The sequence below is a fragment of the Elephas maximus genome, chromosome 2 (assembly GCF_024166365.1).
Source record: "Elephas maximus indicus isolate mEleMax1 chromosome 2, mEleMax1 primary haplotype, whole genome shotgun sequence".
In the NCBI taxonomy this organism is placed as follows: domain Eukaryota; kingdom Metazoa; phylum Chordata; class Mammalia; order Proboscidea; family Elephantidae; genus Elephas; species Elephas maximus.
In genome coordinates this window covers 12920645-12948093 of record NC_064820.1, presented here as the reverse complement: position 1 = coordinate 12948093, position 27449 = coordinate 12920645, and the positions used below count along the sequence as shown (strand labels likewise).

The 27449-nt window shown below is 49.2% G+C and overlaps 1 protein-coding gene and 1 pseudogene across 1 annotated transcript in view; one reads left to right on the top strand and one right to left on the bottom strand.

Annotated features, from left to right (window-relative positions):
* Nucleotides 1–302: 302 nt before the first annotated feature.
* The window catches only part of ANKRD33B (ankyrin repeat domain 33B), a 105729-nt gene continuing 78582 nt past the window's right edge, over nucleotides 303–27449 (bottom strand). The window contains exons 3-4 of the mRNA XM_049861075.1: nucleotides 24693–24833; nucleotides 303–9783 (exon numbers count right to left, since the gene is read on the bottom strand). Coding sequence (XP_049717032.1) covers nucleotides 8936–9783; nucleotides 24693–24833 — 989 coding nt within the window. The 3' untranslated portion in view covers nucleotides 303–8935. The remainder of the gene's footprint in view (nucleotides 9784–24692; nucleotides 24834–27449) is intronic.
* LOC126063042 (40S ribosomal protein S29-like) lies at nucleotides 20590–20758 on the top strand (annotated as a pseudogene).

Below are 27449 nucleotides of genomic sequence, written 5' to 3'. Positions count from 1 at the left end.
GGGTAAAGCAAGGAAAAGAAATTGAGAGGACAACAGCTACAGTGTATCATTCAGGTAAAAGACTACACACAAAAACAAAACTGCGTGATGGCTTTTGCATATGTAGTTTTGCATAAGTGAATGCATGGAAAATGCCCGAAAGGATGTCTGTCCGCCAGGGGCGACTTCTGAGAAGATGGAGCTTATCCAGAGATGATTTTCATTATGAGAAAGTACTCTTGGATAATTCATTAATTAAAAAAGCCTACCTTTGAAAGAAACCCTGGTGGCGTCGTGGTTAAGTGCTATGGCTGCTAACCAAAAGGTCAGCAGTTCAAATCCGCCAGGTGCTCCTTGGAAACCCTATGGGGCAATTCTACTCTGTCCTCTAGGGTTGCTATGAGTCAGAATCGACTCGACGGCAATGGGTTTGGGGTTTTGGGGTTACCTCTGAAAGATTTTGTGAAGGTGTGTCAAATGAAGTACAGCTGTATTTCAATTAAAATAAGCAAGTAACAATAAAAAGACTGGTTATTTCATTGTACAGTTTTCTGATTTATACACATTTATGTTTATTTAAATATCACACTATTGTACAATAATAATGTGTTTATTTCACAAGCGATTTTTAAATCTGTAGCCATAATTTCCCCACAGGTTTACATTACCACATCTTTTTATCCTGTGCTTTTTAAATGTTAGATACAGAATGTCTTAGACGTCAAAGGAGAAAAACACATTCTTTCTGCCGAGTCACATCACAGATTATGTAACTGAAATTATTAACCTTTTGAATATCAAGAATTGAGGCTGTTGTGGGGCACATTCATTTGTAAGTCCCCAAATAACCCTGAGGTCCAAATAGGAAAATATCTTTTATAAACTGTAACAAAACTCTCTCCTCAAAATAAAAATACTATGAAATTTACACAATTATATCCATATTCAACATTTTTTTAAATACCCCAAAACCTACTGGATTTGTGAAAATAGCATTACATTCAGAAAACAGAGCTTGTGCCAGGACCCCCTATCTTGAAACCTGGTGCTGCCTGAGCAGGTTGTTCAACTCCGAGGCTGTCACAGAGTCACTGTTGTTAAAAACACGGGTTTGTGGGCACCCAGGAAATGCCAGGCGAGAACAACAGATTGAATGAGGGAATTCCAGTGCAATCAGCCGTTATGTCCATTTGAATGGGATGTACTGTTCACATTCCTTAGGACGCCCCAAAGGCTAGTGGGGAACATTTGCTCATGACGTTTCCGGGTCTATAATGTCCTTTTAAGGAGTCTCTGGGTGGTGCAAACGGTGAAGCACTTGCTGCAAACTGAAAGGCTGGCAGTTCAAATCACCTAGAGATGCCTCAGAAGAAAAGCCTGGCAATCTGCTTCCGGAAAATGAGCTATTGAAAACCCTATGGAGCAGCTCTACTCTGACACACATGGGGTCGCCATGAGATGAAATCAACTCAACGACAACTGGTTTGGGTTGGTTTTTTTTTTTTTTTTTTTTTTTTGCTGATTTCATCAAGTGTATACATAAACTGTCTGGTTCTAAAACAGCTCCTAGAACTTCTACTCAAACACCAGTGTCAAAACAACTCGATTCCACCTCCCAAAACTTCATAAAGCAGCAGGTCCATACCAGTCACTGCTCTCTCTCCCTGGGTTGACTGGTTCATTTGTGTTTCCTTTCTCCATTTTCTTTAAAAACAATACGAAGATGTCACATTATGACTAACGATTTCTCTCAAAAAGGAAACTGGATTCGCTTTAAGTAAAGCGTCTAATACTTAGCCTTGGAAAACTCCCAGAGCTTCCTCAGAGTAAGGTGCTGATTTTATGGCTGTGACAAGCTGGTGCCAGACGTCAAGGAGTTCCGCCCACACCTTGTGCGTGGACCCCACACCTTGTGGCGTTCTCCAAAAGGAGAGTTCTCTCCATGTTGGGGCCTCGCCAATGCAGAGTGTACTCGCCAAAGGCAGAGATGACCTCTCTGTAGGATGCCGGCCTGCAGAGAGCTGGCTGGGGCAACATCGCCTTTGGATAAAAACACCTGGGTTAGGACAACCCCAGCCCTTCACCTGTTGTCACCCTAGATGGAGTGCTCCCGGTGGGCCCTCAGGTCGTCCAATCCTATTTAAATACTCATCATCAAGCAGGTCACATCTGACATTCCCTGAGGGCCACAGTGGAGCCACGGTTGTCACCTCTGAGCACAAAGCCCTATATCTTTCTAACCGTGTGGCACCTGTGTTCACTCACACTTTATTATCCACTGTCCACTCTGGGACAGCCTCCTGCTGAGGGACCAGCAGGCCACAGCAGCGCTGACCTCTCATAAAGGCGTGTCCTCGGGCGAGGTCATAGTGAGGAAATACTGCACACAGTCCTGGTTGCAACCGAGTCACTTGAAAGTCAGTTAAATCAATCCACGCCGTTATGTGGCTTTTCTTTTTCCCCCTCAGTTTCTTTCCAAAAAACAACCTCCAGAGGAATTTTTCAGCCACTTATTTAAAATGTTAACGAAGAAGCCTATGAATTCAAGGGCACAGAAGTGAGTAGCTGACCCGAGAGTTATACTGACGTATGATGCAAGTTCTGGATGCATCGAAGGTGTGAAATGGAGACAGCAATCAGCGTTCTAGGGAGAGATGTGTTCTTGGAGGCTCTTTGTGGCTAACAGCACTCCCGTTGCTAGGATTATTTGCCTAGTTCTGGTTGCTGTCATAAACGTGACTTTGTCTTTTTATAGGAAACTATCTGTCCTTCCTTGCCTGAAGACTGCGGTGCTCCACCTTCCTTGCCTGAAGACTGCGGTGCTCCACCTTCCTTGCCTGAAGACTGCGGTGCTCCACCTTCCTTGCCTGAAGACTGCGGTGCTCCACCTTCCTTGCCTGAAGACTGTGGTGCTCCACATTCCTTGCCTGAAGACTGTGGAGCTCTACCACCTGCCAGGGTGGAAGCCAGGCTCCTGCACAAGTCCTGGTGAACTTCCGTGAGTGGAGTATCTAAACGGTTACCTGCACCAGGAGGCAAGGGTCCCAAGTGAACCCTTTGATCGAGCATTAGAATTCCCCCAAATACTGAAACAGAGAACAAGGGCAAGAACTTTCTCACATAAAAGAGCCACTTGTGACGAGGCATTTACAACAGTTCCCGATTAATCTGAGCACTGCGGGGAGCGACTGTACCGTACGAGAAGAGAAAGCGGGCTAGCGTGAGTCTCCAGGTGAACTGGGGAAAGGACAGCACTAGGCTGGCATCAAGACCATGGCTTGTTTCGCAGCACAAACCGAGGCCCCAAAGTCAATGACGAAGTATAGCTGGGCAAGGGGCAGGCAGACAGTAGGGGGCTCTTGCCGGCAAATCGTACTCATTTCTGTGTTTTGGTGAATTCATTTACTTCTCTGGGAGGCTTTCCTTCCTAATAACCTGGTACCCACGTTCTTCCCACTGCTCTGCATACATTTAAGACCGGAGCCCAGCCTCACATCCTGGGGTTTAGCTTTACTGACAGCAGCCTTGTCTCTATTGGAATGCTTGACTTGGGAGAAGCGGACACCCATGGGCAGACACGCATCCACCAATTCCATTTTCCAACTGATCGCATGAAATCTCTCTTCACAAAATGGGGATGCCCAAAGCTGAGATGATAAAGGCATTGAAATTTCTCATCTTCAGCTTTCTGAGGTATCTGGGGCTGCCAGGAGCCTGTTGAGAGGAGCGGCAGATCAGACAGAAAAAAGATTCATAATGCTGGGTGGTGTGTTTCTCTGGAGAAGCCAATGACACAGACAGAGCACTGAACCCCACGGTGGCTCCAGGTGGATTTCTCTGAGCCTCTCGCTCCACCTTCCCAGCGGTGAGTGTAGTGCTGAGCTGACTGTAGAACACTTTATTCACATAAAACCAGTTGATTTGAGTCAACTCCAATTCATGGTGACCCTAGGAGTCTCAGGTAGAGCTGTGCTCCACAGAGTTTTCAATGGCTGAGTTTTTGGAAGTAGATCGCCAGGCTTTTCTTCCAAGGTGCCTCTAGATGGACTTGAACTGCCAACCTTCTGGTGAGCAGCTGAGTGCTTAACTATTTGTACCACCCAGGGACTCCTTATTCACAAAAGCAAATAGAGAAACTTCTTCCTCACATGACATAGCCCAATACCGGTACGTGAGCAACCAGCTCTGGAGGGCAAAGTGATGGCTGGCCAGCCCATCTATGTTATCCAACAGCCGTCTCTACTGACGTGGAGGATGATTGTTTTTAAATGCAAGGATTCGTATCTATAAGAAGCAACTGTGAAGCACTTCACACACATCCCAAAGCCCTTTTGGCTGCCACAAACTGGGGTTTCCAATAGCCAAGGAAACCTCAACTGAGGGACGATTCCCAAGAATCTTTTCATAAAACAGCAGCATGGAAAATTGTCTCGAGGTATCTCTTCGATTCCTTAATCCAGTTTAATCATAATTCACTCAACCACTAAAAAATATTAAAATATGCATCAACTTTTCCTGTAACTATATTTCTATATAAATCCCTGAGAAGGTACCCGTCAACTTGAAACACATTATTTAGAGTTGGTAGATACCAAAAGTGCAGGCCGACCCACCACCCCACCCCACTTCCATTCTGGACTGTCCCGTGTCTGCAGCAAACAGGCCTCCATTCCCGAAAAGGAGGGAGCGGGAGCTGAGCCAGCCTCCACCCCACCACAGAGGCCCACTGGCCCCCGGACATTTGCAGCTGAGGAGGTGGGGATTCAGCAGGGATACTGTGCTGTCTTGCCTGGTCCTCTGCATTCTCTGCCCTCTTTCCATCTCAGAGGAGGGGCACCAGGAATGAGCAAGGGACTTAGCCAAAGCCGGAGAAGAGAACAGGAAGAGGAAGGAAAGGCAGGGAGAGAGAAGAGAGGCAGCCAAGGGGCCGGCAAGTGGCAAACGTGGTGATGAAGCTGGAGAGGACCCTGCGGTGGCTGCTGACTGGAGAGATGGCCCCTGTCCTTCCACGACTGACAGAGTGGAGAGAGTTGGAAGGAGGGGTTGATCACTCGGTTAATAAGTACAGTCGTCCAAAGCAACAAAAACAAAAACCGTCTCAAAGGGCGGCGACCTGGAGCATCAGGGAGACCAGAAGGTGTTTCCACCTCAGGGACCAGATGGCCCATCTTCTCTAATGGACCATTTGCCCAAAAATAGTAGCATAATACTGTTGCTCAAGAACAGACCGACGCCGTCAGATCACCTTGACTCTAATCCCAGGCTTCTTCTCAAGGTGCTCAGTTTGTCCCTTCTCCCAGAGAGGAGGACAACGACAAGAGCACCTTCCGCTCTGCTGCCTCTGTCTCCCCTCACTCTTGGGCTGACACCATCATTTCAGATAAGCACGTGCGCCTGCCCACGTCCTCCTGTGCAGAGCCTCCAGCCTGCAGGGAGGGCAACCCCAGATGACTGCCCTGCAGAAAACACCTGACTTCCCTCCTGGAGTCTGGGCAAGGGACCTACCTTGCCCTCCTCCTGCTGCCTCCTCCAAAGAGAACAGAAAACAAACTCAAAAGCCTCTTCCCCTCCCCCTGCCTCAAACAAGGGAAGAAAGTTGGCGGACGCTTCCCTTGCCTTGGAAAACTCCTCTGCTAGCAAATCTGCTTACCCCAGCAGAAATGAGAACCGCTGTGCTAGCTGGGTGTGAGCAGAGCTGCAGAGCAGCCTGGACCCCTCGGGAGACCATGAGAAGGGCGAAGGGCTTCCCTGTGGGCAGGCAGGCCATTAAATCATGGCGGGAGGGGCTGGGTAAGAGATTGCACCCAAATTGGGAACAACCTTCACTTGTATCTTGCAGGTTTTCTCAATCAGATTCTCCTCACACAAAAGCCCTCCAAGAAGAGGGACATCCCCATCCTTCTGCACTTTCGCTGGACCCAGGACTTGTTCTTCTCCTTGGCATTTGCTAACCCCAGCCAAACACCATCAGTTTCCACTCAACAGGGAAAGCAGCAAACTCACCTTCCAGTTTGCCAAAGAAATCACAGCCTGACCCACTCTTGCTGGCTCTGCAAGCTTTTGTAAATGTGTGTGTCTCCTGGCACATTGTTAGACACACAGACATGGCCCCAATGTGCCCTGGGCACCAGGGGAGGCTGGAGCACCCGTGGGTTAGGGCTCAACTCATCCACTTCAGAACAGCCCAGGGCCTGAAGGAAATCTCCAGGACATTGTGCCACATCACTTGTACCCTACTCATAACTGAAGACTCTGAAAATGGGTGGTGCTGAGGTAGAGGGCTGAGGGCAGGGTTGACCAGAAATATAAGTTCGTGACAGGTAAGCAACTGGAGACCTAAGACTTGGGGTAAGGGGGACCCCGTACTACTCTCAATACAGGTTTCCATGGTGGAAACGGGCAGGAGCATTTATCAACCCGCTGAGAGCAGAACCTGCCTCACACTTGCTCTACCAGGGACAATTAGACATTCTTACGCAGGTGAAGCCCTTGGTGGCAGCTGGTAGGCTCCACGTTTGCATCTTGCAAGACTCGCCTAAGGAGTACTGGGGCCCTCACACTCCCGATGTGTGATAGCTGGAGCCCTCAATGCAGGCTGCACAGCACAATCCCCTGGGGAGTTTTTACAAAAATCTTGGGGTACAGCTCCCCAGACCAACCCAATGGGCATCTCTGCAGTGGTGCAGGGGGGTGGCGTCGATGAAGAGTTCCCAGGTGATCCTCAGGGGCTGCCAGAGTTGAGAATCCCTGGGCCAGCAGCCATTTGGCACTGTCTGGCTGGCTCTGTGGCTGTCAGAGGTGAGGGCAAAGCCAGCAGCAAGGTAGATGATGCTGTGACTTGTGTGTGTGTGGTCGAAAGATGTCACACCGCAGGGGGCAGAAAAGACAACCTGCAAAGGTAACCAAGGTCTGTCACAGCCTTCATCACCCGCAGATTGCTTCATTCGAGCCAATCCCAGCTCCTGGGCACAAGTTTCTCATTGCCAGCTAGTACCAATGGTTCCCAGGCCTTCAGCTTGGTGCCTTTCTGGAGTGAAGCAGGAACTCACTAGAATCTGATTTAAAAGCTGTACCATTACCACGCCAGGCTCCCGTCTGCTGGGTGCAGCTTGATGTCCTGTTTCACCTGCTTTTGGAGAGGCGCTTATGAGACCCCTGACTGAACAGTGCCCTGAAGGTGCCAAGTGGGAGGGAATAGGAGTCAGTGCCCTGCTCCTTCTCCTGCACACCACAACCTAGCAGGGAATGCGATTTGTCCGGAACATCCAGGGTTAGAGTAAAGACTTCCCAGTCAGTCTGTGCTATTGTAAATCTATGCTTCCAAGATAGGAGAGCATTTAAATAAAGTGCAGACATGATAGGCACAGCCCAGACAGACAGGCAGATTCATCACCATTCCTCACTGCTGGGGGTAAAGGTGGGGGCAGAAAAGTCCATGGAGAGCTTGGTTCCCCAGGGCAAATCATATACACACTTTGCCAAGGGCCCCATCTTGGAAATTGTATAGTCGGCCTGAGGAGGAGCTGAGCGCCAGGGGCGTCATCAAAGAGAAAATAAAAATAAATGCACACCAGGGGATCTTTAGAACAGAGTTAGGAGGAGGGGGGCTGTCCAGCCCACTCCCAGAGAATTTGCCTAAAACGAGGTCACTTAATACTCAATTCTAATAACCTGATCCTTCAAAAACTACCCCTCCTATTTCAGTAGTTTTGAAATATTCCGGGTTTCTTACTTTTTATTTAAATCTCTTTTACATTTTAAGGATATCTGAATTCAATTTGCCTAAGAGCACAAATGACTTAATTTTGTACTTCTAGTAATCAGTTATGAAATTTGGCCCATCTTATCAAATGATAAGTTTTTCTCTATTACATCTATTTTTCATGTTTTAAGAACTCTGTATCACGTTGGTCAAATGTTCCTTGCTTAATGGGCCGAGTTCTAGCAATAAATACATGTTTATCTATGCACTGTTTTATAATTGACTTATTTAACATAATCTGACAACATATGTATGCTTTTCTTCCTTATTAAGGATAGAATAATAATGTATGAATACCCATTGCTGTCCAGTCGATTCTGACCCTATAGGACAGAGTAGAACTGTTTTAGAGTTTCCAAGGGGTGCCTGGCGGATTCAAACTACCAACCTTCTGGTTAGCAGACATATCTCTTGACCACTGTGCCATCAGGGTTTCCAATGTATAAATAGAGCCTAAAAAGCAAGGTACAATGACGTGGGTCCCTCTGTCTCACGTGATTACTTTGCTGTAAAAGTCCACGCCTCCGTCAGAGAGAAATGGCACCTGTATCTTAATAGAGTTACTGTGACCACGCAGCTCCACAGCACCCACCCTGAGAAGGGAGGGCAAAAGCAAAAACACAGCAAAACAGAGGAGAGTTCCACGCAGTCTGTATGAAATGACACAGATATCATAAATATTTATTGCTAGAGACAGCATTTTCAACAAACGTTCTTCAAATACCTGTACTCAACTTGCCTTATCTACAAAGAGCCCCGTCATTCCTAAAGTGCTGCAAATTTGATAAATAATCATTAAAAATACAAAATTGGACAGAAAGTGCCCTTTGACAAGTTGGCCAAAAAAATTCAGTTGAGGTTCTAAAACAGGTAGACTTTTCGGCAAACTGGCCACTAGGTGTGTTGATGGCTAGGTGAACTGGTTTTAGGCAAATCAATTGGTGGGAACCCCAATTCACTCTGGGGTGCGGCTGGAACAAAGCAGCAAGGATCACTTTGGGGGTCCCCAGGAAGGAAGCAGACGGTGAACACGAGGGTGAGCGCAGAGCTGGGCGCCCAGGCAGGAGAGATGTGCCCCTTCTCCGCGCAGACCGCGCAGTCTCTGACCGCCGCCTCTGCGGTGTCCGGACGGTGGCCCCCACCCGTCCCGGCTGCGACTTTGCGTCCGGCCGCCCCTTCCTCGTGCTGACCCCCTCACGTCCTTTTCCTCCAGCGAGACGCCCGCCGCTCCTTCTGTGCCTCCGCTGCGCGCTGCCTCTCCGCCTCCTCCGCCCTCCTCTTCTCCTCCTTGGCCTCCTTGTAGCGCCACTTGGGGATCTGCAGGTGGGCGCTGTCCTTGGTGCTGCTCTTGGCCCCCGCCCGCTCAGGCTGGAAGGTGGGCGCCGGCGCCTTGCTGATGCGGACCCTGGGGATGACCACGCCCGGCCGTACGCTGCTCCGCCTCAGCAGCTGCAGGGGCAGGAGGCTGGCCCTCCGCGGGGCAGCGGTCACCTGGACACTCGGCAGGGGGGGCGGCGGCGGGCAGGCTCTCGGGGACCCCTCGCTGGAGACTTCCCCGGCCTGAGAGGTCCGGCATTGTTGCTCTGGGTCCTCCACCTTGTCTCTGTCCTGGACATGGGCGTCCCGGTCCCCCCGAGCTGCCAAGATTTCCTGCACCGCCAGCCGCCTTTTCCCCACGCAGGGGGGTTCCTCGGGGCACACGGTCTGACAGACGACTGCCACCGCCGGGCTGTAGAGGCTTGTGGTCATCTTCACCATGTGGTCCAGGGCGCCCCCATCCTCTAGGCCCTGGCTGGAGCGGGAGGTCATAGCGGACCGCAGGAACTCGGCGAGCCTCTGCAAGCAGTTTTTGGAGCCCGAGGGCTTCGGAACGGCCTCCGGGGCCAGCTGTAACTCCGGCTTGTACTTTTCCGAAAACTGCTCGGGGCAGGGGCGTTCCAGCAGCCTCTGGATTAGGCGAACCGCCTCCGTGCGTCCGGTGTAAGCCGCCCACTCCTGCGACGACAGCCCGCGGCGGGGGTCTCGAGCATGGACATCTGCCCCTACACAGAGAAAACACAAACGAGCATGGGTGGGGGCAATAAGACCTGTCCTTTCAACAGGCAGAGAACTAAAGGCATGGGCTGGAACAATAGCAAAACCTCCACAACCTAGTAACAGACTCCACCCTAGAGCTATCTGTTCCTGCTCTGACTGTCCCCTAATGTGTTACTGTTATAATGAAACCACTCTCAGTGCTCTTTTTATGGTTTATCTTTCCTAGATTAAAACAAATAAAGGAAAGGAAAACCTTCCTGAATTCAGCACCTGAATCAGAGAATTTTTAAAATATTTTATTTTATTCTGTTGTTGTTGAAAATACCCACAGTAAACATACACCAAGTCAACAGTTTCTACCCCTACAATTCAGCGACATTGATGACATTCTTTGAGTCGTGCAACCGTTCTCCCCTCCTATTCTGAGCTGTCCTCCTCCATTAACATGCTGTGGCGAAGAACACTGCATATACCATGGCCTGCCAGAAGAATGAATAAATCTGACTTGGAAGAAGTACAGCCAGAATGCTCCTTAGAAGCAAGGACAGCAAGACTTTGTCTCACATAATTTGGATGTGTTATCAGGAGGGATCAGTCCCTGGAGAAGGGCATCAAGCTTGGTAAAGTACAGGGTCATCAAAAAAGAGGAAGACTTTCAACGAGATGGATTGACACAGTGGCTGCAACACTGGGCTCAAATATAACAACGATTGTGAGGATGGCACAGGACCGGGCACAATGTTTCATTCTGTTGTACATAGGGTTGCTATGAGTTGGCATGGACTCAACGGCACCTAACAACATTAACATAAACTCACTGCCCCCTAAGTTTCCTATCTAATCTTTCAAGTTGCTGTTATCAACTTGATCCCAGGTATATAGTTCTTAAAAGAGCACAAGGCTCAAGGCAGACATTCTTTACTAGGTAAACTATTGTTTGGTTTTCAGATGATTTCAGGGGATATTTTTGGCTTAAGGTTTAAAGATTATCTCAGGGTAACAGTTTCAGGGGTCAAAGAATTTTTTTTTTTTAAAGAAATGGTTCCATTGATTCTCAGTGATGGAGAGATGACCTAGACAACCAAGGTACTTTATGAGCACTAGGAGGATGCTACTAGAATGTTCTAAAGATAACAGTAACAGTCACTTGCAAGGCACTTTGTGTCCCATTCATCCTCCCATGTTTTCCTCAGATATTCTGTGAGGACATCAGTGGTTCCCATCTTGCAGGAAACGTGTGGTCCTTCCCTTCCTTCTTCTCATAAGGGTGCTTAGTTGGGTGAGGTCTGTCGTCTTTACCAGGGTGTGGGCTTCTCCAGCACACACAGTCCTGGCTGGGAGGAGGCATGCATTTAACAAAGGCTTCTCACAGCATGGATGGTGGCCAAAGTGGTCGAAGGAAATGCCTGGGGTCGACCGGCTGGTAAACAAGAGAGCTGGCCTCAGACCCAGATCTCTGACCCTCCGCCCAGGGCACTGAGTGGGCCTCTTCATCAAAGTCTTACACTAGTCCCTTCCTTAATAAATCTCCCCTGTGCCTCCCACTGTCCCCCAAATATCACAAAGTTAAACTTCATCTCCACTCGGTGGGATCTGCAAAAACTTTAGCTCGGTAGTATAGAAATGGAGATCCCTGGATGGTGAAAATGGCTTGCGCTCAGCTGCTAATCTGAAGATTGGCAGTTGGAACCCACTCAGCGGAATCTGGAAGAAAGGCCTGGCGATCTGCTTCCACTAAGATTCTTGTTGTTAGTTGTTGTCGAGTGGCTTCCAACTCATGGCAACCACGTGTGTGCAGAATAGAATTGCTCCATAGGGTTTTCAAGGCTGTGACCTTTCAGGCACAGACTGTCAGCCCTGTCTTCTGAGACGCCTCTGGTTGGGTTCGAACCACCAGCCTTTTGGCTAATATTCAAGCACTTAACTGTTTGTACCACCCTGGGACCCGTCTTCATTAAGATTACGGCTGAGAAAACCCTACGGAGCAGTTCTACTCTGTAACACATGGGGTCGCCATGGGTCGCAGTCAGTGTGATGGCAATAGGTAGTACAGAAATTAACAAGGAATTGCTGTTCAGTTAATCTTGGTCCAATCACAGCCCCGCATGCAGTTAAAATCATTCTGGATTCCAAGTCCCGTTAGGCGTGTTTGCACTGGCAAAGCAACGAGAAGAACTAGGGCAATTATCTCCTGCATGGCTCCCAGGGGACCGGGCCCGACTGAGGCCTCTTCCCTTCCCTCCCACACAGTGTCTGACATGCAGCGCCTGATCAATATGTGCTGAACCGGGAGACGCAGGGAGCTCAGCCACCTTCTGGCCCACAGTGCCCCACAGCCCACCTGAGCTCTCCTGGTCACGGTCCAAATTCGGTGACACGTTAAAGAATCGGCGTATTAGAAGAGTGGTAATTATTTAGAGCTGGAAATCAAGACGGAACTCATTACCTGAAGTATCATTTATAAACTGACTAAAATGAAAAGGGAACATTAAAAATGTCATTGCAAAAAATAGATGACACATTAAACCTTAATTAATTGCATGTCACTTAAAAAGGAACACACTGCAAAATTAAAATCTTAATGAACACAGCTCCAAAGAGACATTTTTCAAATGCTAATGGAAGACAAAAGGAACAGCTGTCCCAAGTTTCCCGGTCATCTTCCTGTTGCTCGCTAACCTTGTCAAAATCATCTTAGAAAATACAAACACTCTAAAGAACAAAGGCCGTGCTGACTACAATACAGCCCTAGTACCTGAGTTACGCTGTAAATTAGGGATTCTTGTCCTCAAGAAACTACTAGTAAAGGTAATATTAATGACCTAGACATAGTGAGTAGGAAGAAAGGCCTGGCAATTGACTTCTTAAAATCAGCCAATGAAAACCCCGTGGTTCACAAGGTCTGATCATGGGGATGGTGTAGGACTGGGCACCGTTTCTTCCCATTTTGCATGGGGTTGCCATGAGTCAGGTAGTGGAGTGAGATAGACTCAACACCCAGCTCAAGCCCCTTCTGATTTATAACCTGACCTCTTGGAGCCTTACTCTCCCCGTTCCTGACGTGAAGGCAAAAACTACAAGATCCTACTTCAGCGATATTTAGCCGAGTGCCTGGCACATGATGGGCACAAAACAAACGCCTTTATCACCCTCACTGTTATTACGATTATCGTAGGTTTCAGCTGCAGGAACGAGACCAGTGGAGTCTGGACTAGGCTACACTGCAGTGGTCAGCACAACCCAGCCACCAGGAGGAGGTGTGCAGCTGCCTCCTGGACACCTCTGGGGTAGGAGCTTTGTGAGGTCACCCACTTGGCATGCACCGAGACCCCAAATCGGTCTCAAGGATTTGCTGGGTCAAGCCTGTGTTTGCTTGTGAACTTTTGTTTGCTGTGGGCCTTGGACAAATACTGCCACCCCCTCAGGCTTGTGGGGAGAAATGCAGAAATTGTGGAAGTAAGACTTGACCAATTTTTTGGAACTAGATTGGCAGGCCTTTCTTCCAAGGCACCTCTGGGTAAACTCAAACCTCCAACCTTTTGGTTAGCAGCAGGGTGCATTAACTATTTGTACCACTTGGGGCACAATTTTTAAGTTACCAGTGGAATTCTCTGAATGTACCTTCAACAAAATGGATAAAAGCATGACAGTGGATAGTAAGAAGAAAAACTTAAAAGCATAACCCAGTAAACCAGTAGCATAGCACCTTCATAATATTTTAAATGAATGCTTTTTAGAAATAACAAAAAAATACACATGTCTCAGTTATCTAGTGCTGCTATAACAGAAATATCAGAAGTGGATGGCTTTAACAAACAGAAATTTATTCTCTCACAGTTTAGGAGGCTAGAAGTCTGAATTCAGAGTGCCAGGTCCAGGGAAAGGCTTTCTCTGTTGGCTCTAGAGGAAGATCTTTGTCATCAATCTCCCCCTGTGTCTAGGTGTTTCTCAGCACAGGGACCCTGGGTCCAAAGGACATGCTCTGTTCCTGGCTCTTCTTTATTGATGGTAGGAGGTCCCTCCCGGCTTGCTTCTCTCTTTTATATCTCAAAAGAAATTGGCTCAAGACACAACCTAATCCTGTAGATTGTGTCCTGCCTCATTAACATAATTGCCTCTAATTCTGCCTCTTTAACATCATAGAGGTAGGATTTATAATATATAAGATAATCACATCAGATCACAAAATGGAGGGCAACCACACAATACTGGGAATCGTGGCCTAGCCAAGTTGACACATATTTTGAGAGGGACACAATTCAATCCATAACAGCCTGTCAAAGATATTATTGTTCTATTTGCCACTTGTAAATGGTTCCCAGATCACAGGAACCACATACGCCGAAGGTTGTTATTCAAAGTGCCACATGCCCTGCACCCAGCCGGAGTCCACTGCTCTGAGTCAGGCAGTGGCACATCTTAGGACCTGACCAGCTGCCTGCTGTGCTCCAGCCCATGAGGTCCCCTAGAAGACACACGCCTGCAGACTTCACGAAATGCCGCAAAGAGCAAGTGGCCAATCTAAGATGCATCAATTGGTCTCAGCCAACCTGGATCAAAGGAGAATGAAAAACACCAAAGACATAAGGTAAAGATGAGCCCAAAAGACAGAAAGGGCCACAAAAACCAGAGACTCCATCAGCCTGAGACCGGAAGAACTAGATGGTGCCCGGCTACCATCAATGACTGCCCTGACAGGGTACACAACAGAGAATTCCTGATGGAACAGGAGAAAAGTGGGATGCAGACCTCAAATTCTACTAAAAAGACCAGACTTAATGGTCTGACTGAGACTGAAGGGACCCCAGAGGCGATGGCCCCCAGACTCTCTGTTAGCCCAAAACTAAAACCATTCTTGAAGCCAACTCTTCAGACAAAGCTTAGACTGGACTATAAGACAGAAAATGCTACTGGTGAGGAGTGTGCTTCTTAGCTCAAGTAGACACATGAGACTGTGTGGGCCGCTCCTGTCTGGAGGTGAGATGAGAAGGCAAAGGGGGAGAGCAGCTGGTTGAACAGACACGGGAAACACAGGGTGGAGGGAAGGAGTGTGCTGTTACTTCGTAGGGAGAGCAACTTGGGTCTCATAACAATGTGTGTATAAGTTTTTGTATAAGAAACTGACTTGAACTGTAAGCTTTCACTTAAAGCACACACACACAAAAAAAAGAGTAAGCAGCCAGCACTTAATGCTAACAATGATAACAACTTCCACAGTGTTCAGAAAGTATCTGCTTTTCACACCCGCCCTGTCCAGAATATTGTAATTGCCGTTGAGTTAGCTCTGACTCTTGGCGACCTCACGCACAACAAAACGAAACACTGCCCAGTCCTGCTCCATCTTCATGACCGTTGGTGTGCTGGAGTCCATTGTTGCGGCCACTGTGTATTTCGAGTACATTCCAACCTAGGGGGCTCATCTTCCAGCACTGTATCAGACAGTGTTATGTTGGGATCCACAGGGTTTTCACTGTTTAATTTTAGAAGTAGATTTCCAGGCCTTTCTTCCTTGTCTCTCTGAGTCTAGAACCTCTGCTGAAACCTGTCCTCCATGGGTGACCCTGTTAGTATTTGAAACGCCAGTGGCATAGCTTCCAGCACCATAGCAACACGCAAGCCACCACAGTCAAGTGGTGGGTCTGGTAGATAGGGCTGTAGAAATGTAGCCACTTTATGGATGCAAACACGGAGGCTTGGAGTGGTTGAGTCCACTGTCCACAACTGCATCGTGTTTGTCCAATGCACCCGACCAGCTGCTTCTTGGGAGATCTGTGGGTACGTTGCCACTGCCCGTCTGAGACTTGGGGTGCGCAGACATCAGTGTATGCGTGGCTGCACACTGCAGGCCAGTGGCATTTGGCCCTGAAGTGTAGCCCACGGGCCTTATCTCATAGCTAAGATTGCCAGGATGTAAAGGCAGCGTCAAGATTATTTATGCTTTTAACAAAGGTCTGGTCTGACTGGATGGTACAAACAGCTACTACACTTAGCTGCTAGCCAGAAGGTTGGAGGCTCCACTCCACCCAGAGGCACCTCAGAAGAACAGCTTGGCAATCTACTTCCAAAAATTCAGCCACTGAAAAACCTGTGGAGCCCAGTTCTACTCGGACACATATGGGGTCGCCAGGGGTCAGAGTCGACTCGACGGCAACTGGTTTTATGGTCTGACTAGAACGGAGACCCTCTTTCCTCATCGTCTGCAGCAGATGCTGCCGAGTCCCTGTACATATCTCTCTGACCCACCTGAGGTCAACTGTGGCTTCCTGGCGGACAGTCCCATACACGCTGGTGGCTGGTTACCTTGGCCACTTGCAGGTCTCAGCAGGGCAGGAAGAAGCGTCAAGGAGTTAACACACTCAAGAGCCGCTCTTCCTCAGCGAGGAGCAGGGCTTGGAGGATAGATACCCCAGCTTCCTTGCCCCTGCATGGGGCGATTCTGAGGTGTCTTCCACTTGGTCTTTCAGAAGCTTCCAGGAGGACTGAGTCTCTGTTGCCCACAGTGATCAGCTGTCCATTAGCACATATTGTATGAGCTTTCTCCCCTGCCTGGTCTCACTTCCTCACCCCTCACATCTCTTCCTGGGTCACCTTCCAGAAAAACTACTTGCACCCAAGTCTTGTATCAGGGTTTGCTTTTGGGAGACACTGTGTTAAGACGCTGCTCTTGGTGGTTCGGAATGCCTGGTTTTGAGCCCATTTTCTAACTAATAACTTGAAATTATTCCAATCTAGCAAATTCTCAGTTCATGCAAAATTCATGTTTGTCTTATAAAGAAACTTGTTTGATGCCTTATCCATTTGGCTTTCCAGAAGCATAAAGTCAGTCTTGCCTGCACTAGAACCACTTATGTAATCAACCAGGGGTGTGTCCAGCTCTTTGCAGGCCTCCTACATCTTCATTTACATCTACTTTGTTCCCTGGAATCACTGTATCTGTTGCTGTGGAAACCATTCCGACTCAAAGCGACCCTACAGGACAGAGTAGAACTGCCCCACAGGTTTCCAAGGAGCGCCTGGTGGATTTGAACTGCTGACCTTTTGGTTAGTTAACCTTAGCTCTTACCACTATGCCACCAGAGTTTCAAATTTTTTGTTTGCTTGTTTTTGCTTCCCAAATGAAGCAATCATTACATCCCACTTCAGGCATAAAGAGGGAGCCCTGGTGGCGCTGTGGTTAAGAGCTCGACTGCTGGTGGAAAGGTTGGTGGTTTGAAGCCCCCAGCTGCTCTGAGGGAGAACAATGTGGCAGTCTGCTCCTGTAAAGATTACACCCTCGGAAACTCTATGGGGCAGCTCTACTTAGTCCTCTTGGATCACTGAGAGTCAGAAACGGATTTTTTCAGGCATAAAGTAAATTTGCTTAAGCAAGCCTGGAACCTGCTGACCTACACCGAGTTCTGCCTCTTCAGACAAATCACGTCCTGGGTCCAGTTTCCCAGAGTCACTTAAATACACCTGTCACTTTGGAGCATTAATATTCTGCTGAATTAATGATATTTCAAAGCCTCTTTTACAAATCTCATCAGCAGAGCCAACATTATTTCCGTACTGGGCTGGAAGGCCACAGAACCAAGATCTAGTAAATCGGCTTTTCAGACCCTTGCTATAGTTCCTACTAAATTCCAAAGTTCTGATATTTCAAACATTACATTGTTCTACCTGACAAGGCAGATTAGAGCAACTGCTGATAGGCCCTGTACGTTAGGAACTCAGGTAAACCTACAGTTTAGGGAGGTCATCCAAGTCAGTGATTCGTCACTGCGAGGAAGAAATGGTTCCTATTGAGTATAATGAAATCAAAACTTGAAAATTCAACTCAGGTACAGGAAGGTACTCAGGTACAGAAGAATAAGGTGTATTGCCATCAAGTCAATTCTGGCTCCCAGCGATGCTATAGGACAGAGTAGAACTGCCCCATAGGGCTTCCTAGGCTGTAATCTCAACAGAAGCAGACTGCCACACCTTTCTCCTGCGGAGCAGCTGGTGGGTTCAAACTGCCGAGGGCTTCACCACTGGGCCACCAGGGCTCCTCAGAAGAGTACTGCCCTTAAAAAAAATTAGGATGAAATGCACATTTTCACCCTGACCACTAAGTGGTAATTATTGTACCTCTTGCTTCTACAATTATCACAGGAGGATGTTCATAAACAGGCCATCATCCCTCGAGGCCAGGGTTTGAGGGTGTAGAACATTTCACACCTTTCTACCCTAGAAAATTCTAGATGCTTTCACTGTTGACTAGTTCAGAAGCAAAAACAGACCCTACAGCCCAGCGATTGCTCACCGGGGGAACTTGCTCCCCCAGGGGACATCTTGCAATGCCTGTAGACATCTGGTTGTCAGTCATCTAGTGAGCAGAGACCAGGCACACTGTCAAACACCCTACAAGGCACAGGGCAGCCCCCACAACCAAGAATCAGCTGTCCCAAAAGGCCAGTGGTGCTGAGGTTAAGAAACCTTGAGTTATGTGCTTATTACCCTCAATAAGAAAGTTTAAGTATCTCATTGCAAGGATATTTTTCAAAGGAAAAAATATATATGTTTTTTCATTCACTTAACAAATAATTACTGAACACTTAAATTCACTAAAAATAACAGTAATAATAAGAAGTAATATTGATAATAATAACAGCCACCACGTTTTCCCGGAGGCTTCCCCGAAGGCTCTCCAGATGTGACTCTTTCAGGCCTCACGTGACTCCCTCTGGGAGGCACTGACATCATCCCCATCTCACGGAAGAAACGGAAGCCTGGAGCCCTGAGTGACTTGCCCAGATAGAGATGTAAGTGGAGGAGCTGGGGTGTGAGGTCAGGTGTCCTGCTCTGTCACTTCTCTGCTCTGCACCAGGTGCAGGTACAGGGCTGCTGGAGTGGGGGGAGGGGACCCCACCCCTGTGGATTATTCTAGACCTTGATGGTGGGAGGGAAGGTTCAGAGAGGAGGGAACAGGGAAGGGAGAGCACAGGAAATCTGAATCCCAGATTTGTTATTCAAGTGACTGAGGGATAAAACAGCCCCACTAAAATCTAACCCCCTGCCTATAAATTGGAGCCCTGGTGGCACAGTGGTTAAGCGCTCGGCTGCTAATGAAAAGGCTGGCAGTCTGAATTCACCAGCCGCTCCTTGGAAACCCTATGGGACAGTTCCACTCTGCCCTATAGCGTCGCTATGAGTCGGAATCGACTTGACGGCAATGGGTGTGATTTGGTTTCCTATAGTGACCCTATAGGACAAAGCAGAGCAGAACTGCTCCATAAGGTTTCCAAGGCTGTAATCTTTAAGGCAGCAGATTGCCAGATCTTTTCTCCCAAGGAGTGGCTGGTGGGTTTGAACTGCTGACCTTTTGCTTAACCACCATGCTACCAGGGCTCCTCTACCTATAAACAGGTCCATCATTTTCAGGAGATCTAGAAGGTGTTCCTGTAACACTGCAAATGTTGTAACAACCACCGGGAACCTCCCTGAGACCCAGGGAATCAAGCTGAATGGCAGAGAAACAGAGCCCCGTGCATTTTCTAGAAGGCGATTGGACTAAAAAATGAGTTCGTAACTTAAACTAATTCATCTGGGAAAAATGCCACGATGTGCGATTGACACCAGACACTTTCAGTTAAAAAAGTAAATGACTAAAGATCTACACACAATTGTAACTAGATCCAGAAGCAGTAAAAACAGATGGGGCTTCCCAGACAAAGGCATCACACAACCCGCACTGAATTAGGGGGGCAATGTCTCATCCCTATAGGACAGCCAGCGCCCAAGCTCGGTTGAAACCCTTGTGTCTTTTTGAAAAAGCTGACAGTGCCACTGAGTCGAAAGCACCTTCTATGGAATTAATTTTAATTATGCTTTTTATTTCCGAGAAGGCTGACCTCTTCAAAGCCTCTATCGTCACAATTTACTTTACTTACATACTCCCTAAGACACTCAGGTTAAAGCAGGAAAAAGGAAATCCAGGACGAGCTGTTAAGCCTGTAACTCCAGTTTAATCACAAGGAAAAGAGACAAACTCAGTTTGGGGGACGCTGCACAGAGTACCTGGTCAGTATCAAGACAGTCAGGTCAGGGAAAATGAGGAAAGACTGAGGCACTGTCACAGAACAGAGGACGCTGCGAGACGTGACATCTAAGTGTAATGTAATACTGTGGATGGGATCCTGGACAGAGAGAGGGCATTCATGGAAAAACCGGTAAAATCTCTAGTAAGATGAGGTCGGTTAATAGTACTACCACTCGTCTGTCAGTTTGTCGTACTGTGGGTGCTTGCGTGTTGCTGTGGTGCTGGAAGATATGCCATGGGTCACCCATGGTGGACAGATTCCAGTGGAACTTCCAGGCTAAGACAGACTAGGAAGAAGGACCTGGTGGTCTATTTCTGAAAACATCGGCCAGCGAAGACCTTATGAATAGCAGTGGAACAGCAGAAATCGTCGAAACAGAGGAAGACCCTCAACGAGATGGACTGACACAGTGGATGCGAGGATGGGCTCAAGCATAGCACGATCATGAGGATGGCACAGGACTGGACAGGGTTTCATTCTTTCACACACAGGGCTGCTACGAGTTGGAACTGACTTGACAGCAACTAAAACAACAAAGGTAATAATAATGTTGGCTGGTGTCTCAGCTGTGGCAAAGGCACCCTGGCAACGTAAAATGGCAACAATGGGCAAAACTGCGGAGGGGGGGTGTACAGCAATCTCTACACTATCTTGGAAACTTTTATGTACATCTAAAGTCACTGCAAAATAAAAAGTTTGTTAACAAATAGCAAGTTGTCACGTTTGCCTTGGTGTGTCCTTCAAAGCAAGATGCGCCACCAGCAGCTGTACTGGGGCCACCCATAAAAGTTCAGCGAAGGTTCCTGCTTTCACCGCATGTTCTCAAACTGGCATGGTCCGTCTGATTCGGAAAGAGGGCCTCAATACGAGCCAACACTGTTTCTGTCAGTTTGAGAAAAATATTGGCTTCATCAAATAGGGCCTAGTGATCTTCCCTGAATGGATTTTCCAAGACACCTACCCAACAAAAGAAACATTGCTAACTCTTTGTACATAAAATTAAAAATTTCAATTAAAAAAATAGCAAGATATCTAAACAGTACTCTTGGCAACTGGCCGATGCCTGAAAGAACTTTGATTCTGTCCTCGGGATAATTAAGATGGAAGGAAAATACTGCTTCTCCAGGAATTCGGAACACCAAGGGGAATTGGCTGAACTCTATACAAGGATGAAAATTAAAATAACAATTCAAATAACACCACCTGGTTGTTACTTCGTGTGTGCTTTATGCTTATTTTCTCATTCAAGTCTCAAAACAACCCGATGAGGCTAGTGGATCCTCGGTATTTGCGGTAGTTAGTTCTATTACCCACAGCTATAGAGTCAATTCCAACTGCTAGCGACCCTCAAGGACAGAGCTGAACTGCCCCGTAGGGTTTCCAAGGCTGTAATCTTAGGGAAGCTGACTGCCACATCCCTCTCCCACTTTAACCACTAAGCCATCAGGGCTGCTTTGGGGGTTACGAACAAATTTTAGCAAGTAGGTGGATTTGCAAATATGGAAATCTGCCAGCGATGGGATTGACTGTAACTGATTCCACTTAGAATTCAGAGGAACAGGAGAGTTAGAGAGAGGTTAGTTGAATGGAATTTAGCTTCATTACATCTGTACAGCCTTTGAAGGTTTTCAGAGAACCATCATATCTAATTCTCACAGCAACTCAGGGAGGTGCCCATTTCACAGACAGAGCCACCAAGGCTCAGAGAAGGAACTGCTCTCTCCAACATGATGAGTTCATAAAGCTCAGAGCAGGGGTTTCGACCCTGTTGGTCCAAAGCGACAGTCCACAAACTTGCCCCTCTATGACCTGTGTCTTAGTTACCTAGTGCTGCTGTAACAGAGACAGCCCAGGTGTGTGGCTTTAAAGTCCAGAGACTTATTTCCTCATAGTTCAGGAAACTAGAAGTCCCAATTAGGGTGTGGCTCTAAGGGGAGGTCCTTCCTCCTCTATTTCAGCTGCTTGTAGCTGCCAGCAACCCTTGGCTTGTAGATGCCTCTGTCTCCATCCTTTGTCTTCCTCTCTTCCCTGTGTTTATTTCTATTCTGCTGTTTTTATCACTCAGAAGTGATTAGGTTTAGGACCCACCCTACTCTGGAATGGCCTCATTAACATAACAAAGAATACACCTATTTCCAAATAGGGTCATATTTCCAGGTAACAAAACCAAAAACCAAACCCCTGGCAGTGGAGTTGATTCCGACTGCTAGCAACCCTATAGGGCAGAGTAGAACTGCCCCACAGAGTTTCCAAGGAGAGGACCATGGATGCCAACTGCTGACCTTTTGGTTACCAGCCGAGATCTTTAACCACTGCTCCACCAGGGCTCCCATTTACAGGTACAGGGGTTAGAATTTCCACACGTATTTTTAGAAAGGACACAATTCAATCCATTATAACCTGTCATGGAAAAAGAAAGTGCACCACTTCACACCACGTCACAGTACAACTCCTACTGCCAGCAAGTGGGGACGGAAGATGGCTACTGGCCCACTCCTTGCCCTCCATCATCCCTATGCCCACCTTCAAAAGGGCACCTTGCCTTTCAAAATCAAGGCCAGAACACACATTTCTGAAGAACAAATACAGGCAGGGCTTGGGAAGCAGGGCAAGGGGCAGGAGGAGGCCAAGGAATGAGGGGAGACACCACCCCCTTCCAGAGTCTCCAGGAAGCAGCAAGGTAACCAGTACAGGACCTTCCTCCTGGCCCTGAAGGGGTTTGTTTTTGTTTTTTTAATGGTGGTAGTATTATACCTCAAGGAAGAAATTATTTTTGTTGCTACGGCTAGGTTTTGTTTCTATAAGAACTAGTCCTCTCTCAAAATGTATGCTTTCAGTGAGCGGCCATCTATGATGCTCTACTGGTTTCACTCTGTTGGGAGCAAGGGAGCATGAAGAAAACCAAAGACACAAGTGAAAGATTAGTCCAAAGGACTAATGGAACACAACCACTGCAGCCTCTACCAGACTGAGTCCAGAACAACTAGATGGTGCCCAGCTACCACCATTGACTGCTCTGGCAGGGATCACAATAGAGGGTCCCAGACAGCTGGAAAAAAAACACAGAACAAAATTCTAACTCACAAAAAAAGACCAGACTTACTGGCCTGACAGAGACTAGAGAAACCCTGAGAGTATGGCCCCCAAACACCCTTTATCTCAGTAACGAATTCACTCCTGATGTTCACCCTTCAGTCAAAGATTAGATAGGGCCATAAAACAAAAGAAGACTAAAAGGGTACACCAGCCCAGGGGCATGGACTAGAAGGCAGGAGGGGATGGGAAAGCTGGTAATAGGGAACCCAGTTCAAGAAGGGAGTGTTGACATGTTCTGGGGTTGGTAATCAGTGTTGCAAGCCAATACGTGTGGTGAAAAATGAGAAGCTAGTTTGTTCTGTAAACCTTCACCTAAAGTGCATTAATAAAAAACAACAAAAAAAGTTGGTTTTCAAGAGGAAGAGTCAGCATTTACCGCCAACAAGGAGCCTACACAGCACGTGGCCCTGATGGGGTAATGGCTGTGATAGATGTGTGGCTCCAGCAGGGCCGTGGCTCTGACAGGGATGTGGCTCTAGGGGAGACAAGGCTGACAGGGTATGGCTCTGACTGACAACCTGGCTGCAACAGGGGCTGGCCTGAGGGGGTCTGGCTCTGATGGGGCGTGGCTCTGGCAGAGTGTGGCTCTTGTGGGTGGGGCTTTGGTGGGGCGTGGCTCTTCCTGGAATGGATCTGGCAGGACTGAATTCAGCGTGGTACGGCTCAGGCGGGTTGGGGCTCTGCGTGGTATGCGTCTGGCGCGGCGGAGCTCTGGTGGGGCGGGGCTCTGCGCGATAGGGCTCTGGTGGGGCGTGGCCCTGCGTGGTAGGGCTCTGGCGGGGCGAGGCTCTGGTGGGGCGGGGCTCTGCGTGATAGGGCTCTGGTGGGGCGGAGCTCTGCATGATAGGGCTCCGGTGGGGCGTGGCCCTGCGTGGTAGGGCTCTCGTGGGGCGAGGCTCTGGCGGGGTGGGGCTCTGGTGGGGCGGAGCTCTGCGTGGTAGGGCTCTGGCGGGGTGGAGCTCTGGTGGGGCGTGGCCCTGCGTGTTATGGCTCTGGTGGGGCGGGGCTCTGCGTGGTAAGGCTCTGGTGGGGCGGGGCTCTGGTGGGGCGGAGCTCTGCGTGGTAGGGCTCTGGCAGGGCGGGGCTCTGCGTGGTAGGGCTCTGGCGGGCTGGAGCTCTGGCGGGCTGGAGCTCTGGTGGGGTGTGGCTCTGCGTGGTACGGCTCTGGTGGGGCCTGGCCCTTAGTCGTAGGGCTCCGGTGGGGCGTGGCCCTGCGTGATAGGGCTCTCGTGGGGCGAGGCTCTGGTGGGGTGGGGCTCTGGTGGGGCGGAGCTCTGCGTGGTAGGGCTCTGGCGGGGTGGAGCTCTGGTGGGGCGTGGCCCTGCGTGTTATGGTTCTGGTGGGGCGGGGCTCTGCATGATAGGGCTCCGGTGGGGCGTGGCCCTGCGTGGTAGGGCTCTCGTGGGGCGAGGCTCTGGCGGGGTGGGGCTCTGGTGGGGCGGAGCTCTGCGTGGTAGGGCTCTGGTGGGGCGGAGCTCTGCGTGGTAGAGCTCTGGCGGGGCGGGGCTCTGCGTGGTAGGGCTCTGGTGGGGTGGGGCGGGGCTCTGGTGGGGCGGAGCTCTGCCTGATAGGGCTCTGGCGGGGCGTGGCCCAGCGTGGTAGGGCTCTGGCAGGGCGGGGCTCTGCGTGGTAGGGCTCTGGCGGGGTGGAGCTCTGGTGGGGCGTGGCTCTGCGTGGTACGGCTCTGGTGGGGCCTGGCCCTGCGTCGTAGGGCTCTGGCGGGGCGGGGCCCTGACCACAATGTGGCTCTGACCTACCTGCCAGCATCAGGGCTCGGATGCACTCGGTTCGGCCCTGCATGGAGGCTTTCATCAGCGCTGTGAGCCCGAACACGTTCCTCCTCTCCAGGTCAAGGCCAGGGAAATAGTTCAGCAAGTAGTTGGTGATGATGGCGTGGCCTGAAAAGAGAATTGCACACACGCATAGGTACACACGCCCACAGAAAGGGCTCGTCCAGCAAGACCCCCTCAAGGGACGAAGACACGTCCGCCTCTGGGCAGCACTCTGCGTGCCTGTCTTTCCACAGAGCTCAGGAAGCGCGGAGACGTGGCGCTGCTGTTCCTGGTTGGTTCTCTGTCCCCTCAGCAGACCTGCTGGGCTCAGCTCTCCAGTCAAACCGTTAGGAGGGAGCTATTTTAGGAGGAGTGTGGGGGCAGAGCGGGGGCGCCTCGCAGACACTGGCTGGTCGGGAAGCAGCCCTTGCTGCTGTCAGCTCGCAGCAGGAGACGCCAAATGCAAACAGATGCAAACCCGCAAATGAGTTTCAAAACCATGTCTAAGTGCTCTCAAGCTTCAGGAAGAAAAAGGCATCATCACAGCAAGATGATATTGCCTATTCATGCTGGCATCCCTGTTAGCGTTCAGGCTCAGAAGCGTCAAATATACACACCACACTCAGGCACACACATGCGCACACACCCAGCACACATGAGCCGTAACCCTAACTAGGGGATATTCCCGAGTCCTCCCCTTTCCGGCCTTGCTACTTACCTGCACCTCAACAGTACCTCGTTTTCTGCTCATCCCCACAGGGATTACCCAAAGCCCAGAGACCCTCTTAGCAGTTGAACAGGGAGAAGGTCAAGTTAAAAGCATGTTCCCAAAAGTCTCTAGGCACACCCACAGAAAAACAAATGGAGTGGGAAGGTGTCCTCAAATAGAGCTAGAAACCTGTTGAAGTCGAGTGGATTCCGACTCATAGCCATCCTATAGGACAGAATAGAACTGCCCCATAGGGTTTCCCAGGAGTGGCTGGTGGATTCAAACTGCGAACCTTTTGGTTAGCAGCCGTAGTGCTTAACCACTGTACCACCAGGGTTTCCAGTGGAGGTACCAGGCCACAAAAAAGAGGCCATCTATGACGCCTCAGGCCAATGAGCCATGTTAGTTGAGTCCTTGTGTGAAACGACTCCTGCCCTTCCCACCGCAGTCCCTGGGGCAGGGTTCTTGGCACTGTCATTTGCAGCCAGATAATTCCCTGTTGTGGGGGCTGTCCTGTGCACTGTAGGATGTTTAGCAGCATCCCTGGCCTCTACCCACTAGATGCCAGGAGCACCCCCCACCCAGGTGTGACAATCAGAAAGGTTTCCAGACATTGCCAACACCCTCTGGAGAGCAAAATCACCCTGGTCAAGAAGCAGTGTCCTAGAAGCCTCAGACTTCACTGCCTCAAGACCAACCACACAGGGGTAGAAGACAGCTTCTCTGGCCCTCACACCCTCCCTTTCTTTCCCTGCTGCCTCCCCTCAGCTGCTGCCTCCGTCCTAGCCCTGGGGATGTGACACCATCCCCCCAACACGTCATGGGGAATGTGAGCCACCCACACAAATCAGCATTCCTGACCCCTTCCTGATGCTTGCTGGAGGCACTGGCCACCCTGTCTCCATCCTTACACACCTCTGAAACCCCCTCCACTCATTCCCACTGTCACGGATTGAATTATGTCTCCCAAAAATGTGTGTGTCAATTTGGCTTGGCCGTGATTCCCAGTATTGTGTGGTTGTCCTCCATTTTGTGATTGTAATTTTATGTTAAAGAGGATTAGGGTGGGATTGTAACACCGCCCTTACCCAGGTCACATCCTTGACCCAATGGATAGGGAGTTTCCCTGGGGTGTGGCCTGTACCACCTTTTATCTCTCAAGAGATCAAAAGGAAAGGGAAGCGAACATAGAGGGGGACCTCCTACCACCAAGAAAACAGTCCTGGGAGGAAAGTGCGTCCTTTGGAGGGTCTCTGCGTGGAGAAGCTCCTAGTCTGGGGAAAGACTGATGAGAAGGCCGACAGAGACAGAAAGCCTTCCACTAGAGCTGACACCTGAATTGGGAGTTTTAGCCAACTTTACTGTGAGGAAATAAAACTTCTCTTTGTACAAGCCATCCACTTGTGGTATTTCTGTTATAGCAGCACTAGATGACTAAGACACCCACCCACGCACATTCATTCCTTTCCAACTCCCACTGTCAGCTGAGGTCTGGGATGTTGTGGTGGACATTGTGGTGGGCGTTGTGATACTGTGGTAGATATTGTGGTGGATACCATGGTGGACATTGTGGTGGACATTGAGGACACTGTGGTGGACATTGTGGATAGTGTGGTGGACACTGTGGTGGACATTGTGGATAGTGTGGTGGACACTGGTGGACTTCGTGGATACTGTGGTGGACATTGTAGATACTGTGGTGGACATTGTGGTGGACGCTGTGGTGGACATTGTGCTGGATGCTGTGATGGACATTGTGGTGGACATTGTGGATACTGTGGTGGACATCGTGGATACTGTGGTGGACACTGTGGTGGACATCATGGATACTGTGGTGGACATCATGGATACTGTGGTGGACATCGTGGATACTGTGGTAGACATCATGGATACTGTGGTGGACATCATGGATACTATGGTGGACATCATGGATACTATGGTGGACATTGTGGACATTGTGGATACTGTGATGGAGATTGTGATGGACATTGTGATGTGCTGTCTGCCATAAACTCACCTCCTCTCCTTCTCCC